This window comes from Glycine soja, chromosome 12 (genome assembly GCF_004193775.1).
Source record: "Glycine soja cultivar W05 chromosome 12, ASM419377v2, whole genome shotgun sequence".
Taxonomy (NCBI): domain Eukaryota; kingdom Viridiplantae; phylum Streptophyta; class Magnoliopsida; order Fabales; family Fabaceae; genus Glycine; species Glycine soja.
The window spans coordinates 25,884,572-25,893,735 of NC_041013.1; the positions used below are offsets into that span (position 1 = coordinate 25,884,572).

The 9,164-nt window shown below is 44.6% G+C and overlaps 1 protein-coding gene across 1 annotated transcript; it reads right to left on the reverse strand.

Moving 5' to 3' along the window:
* Nucleotides 1-988: 988 nt before the first annotated feature.
* On the reverse strand, nt 989-1,927 carry LOC114378892. The gene is made up of 2 exons (XM_028337479.1): nt 1,828-1,927; nt 989-1,740 (listed from the first exon to the last, which is right to left on the reverse strand). Exons 1-2 carry the CDS (start codon nt 1,925-1,927, stop codon nt 989-991), a joined length of 852 nt encoding a protein of 283 aa, XP_028193280.1.
* Nucleotides 1,928-9,164: the final 7,237 nt, after the last annotated feature.

The following is a 9,164-nucleotide window of genomic DNA, read 5'->3' on the forward strand; positions in this document are numbered from 1 at the left end:
TTTACTATTGATTAATGGAAGGCTAAGTCCCCAGCATTATTTTCTCTTGAGGATCAAGCACAGCTTTCTTTGAGGTTTTATTATTACTATTGAATTCTGATCAGTTTTTCCTCTTCACCAATTACTCTGTATTTGTTGCTATTAATCCATGCATGCTTAGTGCTTGATTAATTGTCTCTGTGCTTAATTTACATTCATGCTTAATGATCAATTTCGTTCATGATTAATTGGTGTATGTGTTGCTTAATCACATAATGAATGCCTTATGTTAAATTTCGCTTAGTAATTTAATTTAGGGTTGGATTAAGTGGTTGAACTGATAAAGGATAAATTCCCGTGACCTAGGATAAGAGACTTGCTTGTGAATCAAGGGGGAAACAACGTGTTTTAATTCTGATATTTTCTAATTCAAATTTACTTGCTGTTTAATTTACAAAAACAAACAACCCCCCCCCCCAATTCGTTATTGTTTTATTACTATCTGTTATGAACATTTGGTTGACCATTGCTCGTTGGGAGACGACCTAGGATCACTTCCTAGATAATGTATTTTTAATATTTATTTGATTTGGGTACGACCTCGATCACCATCTACAAGCATTTGCCCGACTTCTTTAGCATCCACGCATCGGAGCAAAAACATATCATGATTTCGCTTGTATAGGATACCTCAGCTTAAAAAGAAACCATCTGCCAATCTCCGCAACTTCCTCTTTTCATTGTCAGAAGCTCCCTGTGGGTATTCCTTATGTTCTACATACCACTTGATGTCGAAATACCACGGCTTACCATCTTGCTCCTCCTCTATTAAGCAGCAATGTGCGGGCTTGCCGCGACATCTGAACTCGATGTATGGGAGGTCTCCATGTAGGGTTAGCTGAAACATGGATGCCAGGGTGGCCAGTGCATCAGCCATCTGATTTTCTTCTCTGGGAATGTGATGGAACGAGACATCATTGAAGAACTTGGTCAATTTCTTGATGTATGCCTAATAGGGTATCAACTTGTGATCCGTAGTCTCCCATTCTCCCTTCAATTGATGGATCACCAAGGCTGAATCTCGGTATACTTTGAGCAATTTGACGTTGAAGTCAATTGCTGCTTGGATTTCGAGGGCACATGCCTCGTATTCAACCATATTTTTCGTGCAATCAAAGCTCAATCTAGCCATGAAGGGAATGCGTTGATTGTCAGGAGAGACCAAAGCCGCCCCAACCCCATGGCCTAGGGCGTTGGATGCGCCGTCGAACCACATAATCCACTTATCCAGATCCTCATCCTCCACATTTTCTCCGAACAAGACCATGATGTTTTCATCTGGAAACTCTGAATACATCGATTGGTAGTCGTTGAGAGGTTGCTGAGCCAAATAATCTACCAAGGCACTCCCCTTTATTGCCTTTTGGGTGACATAGACAATGTCGAACTCAGATAGCAGAACATGCCACCAAGCCATCCGCCCCGTAAGAGCAGGCTTCTCAAAAATGTATTTGATCGGGTCCATCTTGGATACCAACCAAGTAGTATGGCTCAACATATATTGTCTTAGACGATGGGATGCCCATACCAAAGCACAACACATCCTTTCCAGCTGAGAGTAGTTCATCTTACAGGCGGTGAACTGTGATATGAACCTTGCTATGTAATTCAAGAGCCCCAAGAAACCTCGGAACTGCTTCTCTATTCGCAGTTCAGGAATATCAAGGGTGGCTTTCACCTTGTCAGGATCTACTTCTATCGCTTTTTAACTTACAACGAAACCGAGTAGCTTTCCTGACTTAACCACGAAAGTGCACTTGGCTGGGTTCAATCTTAGTTGGTACTTACGTATTCGTTCAAATAACTTTTGTAAGTTGACGAGGTGTTCCTCCTCGATTCTAGATTTGGCAATCATATCATCCATGTAGACTTCAATCTCCTTATACATTGTATCGTGCAATAATGCCACCATAGCCCATTAATAGGTGGCCCCGGTATTCTTGAGCCCAAAGGACATCACCTTATAATAGAATGTTCCCCACAAGGTGATGAACGTAGTCTTCTCCATGTCCTCTGGCGCCATCTTTATCTAATTGTAACCCGAGAATCCGTCCATGAAGGAAAACAAAGCAAAATTGGCTGTGTTATCTACAAGGACATCAATGTGTGGTAAAGGAAAGTTATCCTTGGGACTGGCTTGGTTTAGGTCCTGATAGTCCACGCACTTTCCCATCTTTCTTAGATACTGGCACGATGTTGGCCACCCACTCGGGGTATCCAACCACTGCCATGAAGCCAGCGTCGAACTGCTTTTTCACTTCCTCTTTGATTTTCAGGGACATCTCAGGCTTCATCCTTCGCAGCTTTTGCTTGACCGGGGAACACTCAGGATTCAGAGGTAATCGATGTTGCACAATGTCGGGGTTTAACCCAGGCATATCTTGGTACGACCAAGCGAAGATATCTTGGTAGTTTTGCAGCAAAACCACCAACTCATTTCGGACCGGCGTGGTCATTCCCGTGCCAACCTTTACCTCTTTCCTTTCATCGCCAACACCTAGGTTTACAATCTCCATTTCTTCTTGGTGCGGCTTAATCTCTCAATCTTCTTGAGCAACTATTCTTTCTAGCTCCGGGGAAAACCCCACATCTTCATTTTCTTCATCCTCGGGTTGATTCGCTTCTCGTTCAAAATCGATGGCAGGGTCCTCGGTATTAGTACCTTCGCAGGACTCATCGTCAGATCTGTATCATTTAATCATAACAAAAATAAACATGCAGATGAATGAGAATGGGTGAAGGTGCAAGAATAGATGAAGGAAAGATCTCATATTATATATTTGATAGCGAAAGACATAACGCCTTAACAGGGAGAAAACCCTAAAGCCTAGGCCCAGTTGTAGGGTTAAAACTAAAGAATTACATTGTGCCTGCCATGGAAACTTCAGGTCACTCAACGAATTTCCAATTTCCTAACTCAAAATCAGGAAGGCACAGCTGCACCTAGCTTGAATGTTCTTAGGGAGCTTCATCGTGTACCTTGGCGACTTGCTCTTTACGCCTCAAGCCCGCACTTATGAAGCTCTTGTTGATGTGACATGGAGGGGCCTCTCCCACTTGCAGCCTTAGTTGTGAGCCCATTCCCCTGTTTCTCCTTTCTAGGGCACTTCTTCTCATATCAGCCCACGTGGGCTTATAGCCTAGCCCAAACTTCCTGCGATTTTCCTTGATTTCCACCAAGCTGGCCATGCCATCACTATTCTTTCCCAAGCCCATTTCGGGCTCATAACCATGCCCTAACATCACACAAGCCACCATCATCGCAGCGTTAGACATGCAAGGTCACATCGGGAGGGATTCTACGGAAGCGTTGCTCACAACCTCAAAGCACTAAAAATCCGTTTCCAAGAACTCTTCTGTGGCTTCAACATATGGCATAGAGGAAGGGTAGCTTACTAGAATATCCTCCTCCCCTGAAACGATGACTAAGAGTCCCTCTACCACGAACTTCAGCTTTTGATGGAGTGTCGAAGGGACCACCCCAACCGAGTGGATCCACAATTGGCCCAATAGGCAGCTGTAAGCCAGATCGATATCCATCACTTGGAATTTGACTTGGCAAGCGTGGGGGCCAATCTGGATCGGGAGGTCAATCTCCCCTATAACATTTCAGCGGGTGCCATCAAAAGCCCGCACTATCATGGATCTTGGCCTTAGGTGAGAGGTGTTGAATGGTAGCTTGCCTAACGTGCTCTTGGGCATCACGTTGAGAGATGAGCTGTTGTCAACAAGCACCTTGGCCATAATGTGATCCATACACTTGACGGATACATGTATGGCCCTATTATGTCCCTGCCCTTTGATAGGGATCTCCTCCTCGGCAAAGGTGAGGTGGTTATTAGCCGTAATATTGTTAACGATGCCCTCGAAGCCCTCCACGGAGATATCTTGGGCCACGTGGGCTTCATTCAAAACTTTAACCAGCAACGCCCGGTGAGGTTTGGAACTCATGAGTAGCTCTAACAGAGAGACCCTAGCTGGAGTCTTGTTGAGTTGTTCGATTATTTTGAACTCACTCTATTGGATGATATAGAGGAACTCATTGGCCTCCTCCATGGACACCTTCTTTTTCGTTGAGTTCTCCTCTTTTCTTAGTGAATCTAACAGTCGAAACGTCCTCCTCCAGAGAGGGGCTCGCTTCGTTGGTTTCTTCCACGACCACCTTTGTTTTCCCTTTGGCATCCGTGGGTCATACCGTTGGGTTGGGTGCTACGAAGACGCGACCGCTACGGGTCACACCACTTAAGCCGGTAATGTTGGTAACTCTGGCAGAAAGCAAGTCAATGCTGGGGGCCTCCTCTTTTCTTTCATTTGGCTTCTGAGGGGCGTATTTCCACAGGATCGCCTTGTCGCTTTGGTTAGGAAAGGGGATAGGCTTGCTACCCGAGATGGGTCAAGAACCTCGGGGTTTTTAGAGACTATACCCCTGGTGAAGTGTATCACCAAAGGCTTGGGTTTGGCGGGGCTCCCCTTGTTTGTCGACTGCATGCAAACATGTTGCTCTCCCTTGTCCTCACCACCGATCTCGAGTCGGCCTTGTCCATCACCCGCTGCAACAACTCCTCCACCACTGAACATGTTTCCATATCATGCGGTGCACCCAGAGGAACCACACCTGCCTTTTGCAAGGCTTCAAAGATAAACCTCCTAGAGGTTACTATGTCCTTCAAATGCTTGGGCTTCTGTAGTCTACACGCCTCAATTGCATTTACCGCCAACTCTCCATGATTGGCGAGTGGATTTGTCTTCACATTTGGCCCGTCTTCTTGGAACGTTAACCATCCCGCCTCAATCAAGCTCTAGACCTTGTGCTTGAGGGCCATGCACTGTTCGACTGAATGCCCCGGGGTTCCCCCGTGATATGTACAAGTCGCGTTGGGGTTGTACCACTTTGGGAAGGGAGACTGATATATCCTTCCAGGTGTCACTACTGCCAGTTGGTTGGCGATTAATGATGGCAATAGGTCCCCGTATGACATCGGGATTGGGGCAAACTCCGGAATCTTCTTTACTTGAGGGTTTCTCCCCACATTGGAGTTCATGTCAGGATTGGCATTGCCGGTGAGACGAGGGCGCGCCAGAGTCGAGGTCTGAGCAGGGGCTCCTTGTGATGGGTTGGACGCCCTTTGCTGGACGAGCGTTGAGTTGGATGAATTCCTTGCGCGGGCCAAAACAATTGGGTGGTGTTGAGCATACTGGTGAGTATTATGAGTGTTTTGCTGGAATTTTGGCCCAGCAGGAGCCGTGGTCATGGCCTGAGCATCCCCTTCCTTCCTTTTTTCCCCGGTTGGCCTGGATCTTCTATTGTTCATGTTGGTAGGGGAGACATAGTCAAACTTCCTCTTTTTTAGGCCTACCTCTATCCTTTCGCCTGCGAATACTAGATCCTCAAAGCTAGAGGGCATGCAGCCTACCAACTTCTCGTAGTAGAACACTGGTAGAGTGTCTACTATCATGGTGATCATTTCCCTTTCCACCATAGGGGCTGCCACCTGAGCCACCAAGTCCTTCCTTCTTTGGGCATACTCCTTGAACAATTCATGTTCTCGTTTGCTCATGTTCTATAGTTGGGTCCTATTGGGAGCCATGTCAATGTTATATTGATATTGCCTTATGAAGGCAGTAATCAAATCTTTCCACGAGCGGACGCGGGATGCTTCCCAGTTGGTGTACCAAATGACTGCGGCTCTGGCCAAGCTGTCTCGGAAGAAGTACATGAGCAATTTCTCATCCCTCGAGTATGTCCCCATCTTCCAACAGTACATTTTTAAGTGATTCTTGGGACAGGTCGTCCCTTTGTACCTATCAAAATAGGGTACCTTGAATTTGGGTGGGATGACAACATCTGGTACCAAGCATAAGTCGGTCATATCGGCAAAGGGATAATCGTTGAACCCTTTAACTGCTCTCAATCTCTCTTCGATGAGATCGAGCTTTTCTCTTCATTCCGCTGCTGGAGGTGGCCCCCCTATGGAGAAGAGTAGTGGTTGCATCGGGCGGGGTTAAGAGACTCCTGCGATATTAGGTTGAGGCAAGGCATTGGGTGTCGGTCCCTCAGTGGTGAAAAGGGGGTATAAGTCAATGTCCCCTAAGGTACGCTCCCGAGGCTCTTCGCAGGCGCCCCCTACAGGCTGGGGAGGCTGCCCTTCGAAGGTAAAGGGAACGGCATGGTCCATGTTCTCGTTCATGGTAGGTGGTGTGAAATTCAAGGGAAGGTCCTAGGGGTAAGCATGTCTGTTATACCTCTGGCGTGGACTGGTGGTATTCCCCAATATGTCTCCTCCTTGTCCCACCATATCCGAGGCAAGTTGATGTGCTAGATTTGTTGCAGACGGAAGAGCCGAATCTGCCTCAGCGACGATGCTAGCGGCAGTAGCCGTGGCTGCGTTACTTTCTATTAATCTTCTCATGCTTAGCATGGCTTCCATCATGGAAGCCATTTGATCTTTCAGAGCCGACATGTCAGCCTCCATCTATTCCTGCACTTCCTCTACTTCACCCATGGCTCTAGATTTAGAATGGGTTCAATAGGGGTGCTTTGTGGTGCGCTTAGTTATGGTGTTACTCCCTAAAGGAACAAAATGCGGCGGGTAATGCAACAAAGAATTTAAACATGAATGCATGCTAAAGATAAGTTGTCAAAGCATCAAATTCACAAAAAAATTTTAAAGAAACACATAGGATTAAATCAACCTCATTTTATTAGAGAACATAAAGGGTTTATCTAGCCAAAATCAAAGGGACAAAACAATTGTCCTAGCAGCTTCTAATTATGTGGGCCATCAGATCAATCATGTGTTGGCAATAACTGAGGAGCCCGTGAATCTCTTCGGGGGCCAAGTACACGTCTGCCATTGCTTTGGCCTTAGCTAGCAGTCGAGGAAGCTCTTGACTCCCATTCAAAGTAAAGGAAAATCTATCCATCCACATCATTTCCTCTCTGTGCAACAAATCGATTACCATTTCCCTTGCTTCCCTTTCTGCTTACAAGACTGATACCTTGGCGTACTCATCCTCTAGCTTTTTCTCGTGAGTCACCGCTAGGTTTAGCTTTTCTTTGTGTTAGACAAGTGGCCTTAAATATCTTAAGAGGGGGGGTTGAATTAAGAAATCACAAACTATTTCCCCAATTAAAATTTTATTCTTCTTTAATGATAATATCAATTTTCCCTTATTATGAATTACTATAATTCAATTCAAAATAAACTTCCTTAATGAAAAAGATAAATAACAATAAATAAAGGAGTTTAAGGGAAGAGAAAGTGCAAACTCAGTTTTATACTGGTTTGGCCACACCCTTGTGCCTACGTCCAGTCCCCAAGCAATCTGCTTGAAAGTTCCACAATCTTGTAAAAAACCCTTTACAAGTTCAGAACCACACAAGGAAAACCCTTCCTTTGTGTTTAGATCACTTTACAACAAGGGACCCTCGGTCCCTTAATCACTTTCCTTGAGTAAGAAGAAGAGAAGAAGAAATCTCTCTTGAAAGAGATAGATTGTACAATGAAGCACTCAAATAATTTCATATTGAATCGCAAATGTTTTGGCCAAGGAATTTTAGAAGATAAGACACTTTGAATCTTTTGAGAGGATAAGACTTTTTGGACAAGTAAAACTCTAAGAAAATTTCGTGCCCAAGTCACATATATATAGGCCTTTGATGGCCATTCAAAATTTAAATGAAAAGGTGTGATTTTTGGGAATTATTTTCAAAAATCCTTACTAATAATCGATTACCATAATGGTGTAATTGATTACACAGTTACTTCTAAAGAGTTATGACTCTTCATATTTGAAATTTGAATATTTAAACACTGGTAATCGTTTACCAACTTACTGTAATCGATTACACAACTTTGAAATTTAAATTCAAATTTCTTATGGCAGTTTTAAAAAGTTCCAAACCACTGGTAATCGATTACAAGCCATGTGTAATCAATTACATGCTTTCTAAAACATTTAAAAGCTTTTCAGAAGGCACATTGGCCACTGGTAATCGATTACATCTTTTGGTAATCAATTAACAGAGTGTAAAACTCTTTTAAAAAACATTTTAAGTTAAATCCTTTGGCCAAACCTTTGTTATTTCAACTTGGAACTTTCTTCCTAAGACTCTAGGAATTATCTTGATCATATTTCTTGAATTTAATGGATATCTTGGACTCTTGTCTTGAATAAAACTTGAGAAGCATGTTCCTTTGGCATCATCAAAACATCAAATATCTTTGCTTCTACACTTTGTACTCATCGATGATGGCCCACATATTTCCTTCAATCTTGCTTAACTGCTGGGACAAGCCTCTTTTCGACCTAAGGCAAGCCTTTAACTCGTCTTTCATGATCATGCCTTTGACCCGCGACTGATCCATTTCATCTCTTTGGAGCTTAAGCTCATTGTTCCTACCCCACAAAGCTCCTCGAAAATTGTTTCGGCCGTGTTCTTCTTTTCGGGCCCTCTTGGTTTCTCGTTCCAAGGCTTTGGCAGCGGCCATATTGATATCCTTTAGTTCATTGTATTCTTTTCGGACTTTGATAACCGTTGACTTGAACTTCTCTTTGATTGCTCGGGCTTTTTCGAGCTCCGCCTTTAGGGCTTGTACCTCTTCACTTTCTTCCAGAGCTTTAGCCTCTTCCTCTCTTGCAGCCTTTAGCTTTGGGAGCCAATCCAACCCTTGTGTCCGGACTCTTAGACACTTATGATAGACGTCTTTGTCCTTCCTTTGCGCCGCTTCCCATGCCTTGCGAACTCCTTGAAGTAGCCTCGCGTTGGGGTCACTGAAACCCCGTGTGATGAAAGGTGTGACACTTTCCTCCGATGGCGCTCCTCTCATGGGGTAGCCAAGCTGTCTTATGGCGAGGACGGGATTATAATTAATACAACCTCTTGTTCCCATCTAAGAAACATTTGGAAATCCCTCGCATGGGGATAAAACCCCAGTTCTTCCTTCCTTCCAGCGAGGGAACCAATTAATGGATGCCCCCTCCATACTAGCCAAGAGTTGGTCCCAGTTCGCCTTTCCTTTCTCGATGCATAAACGGTGACCTTGTAGTGGACAGGCGGACCTACTTTCTTGGCTAAAAAGGTGCAAAACCAACCACACGTAGAGAGCCGGTGTACAACAAAC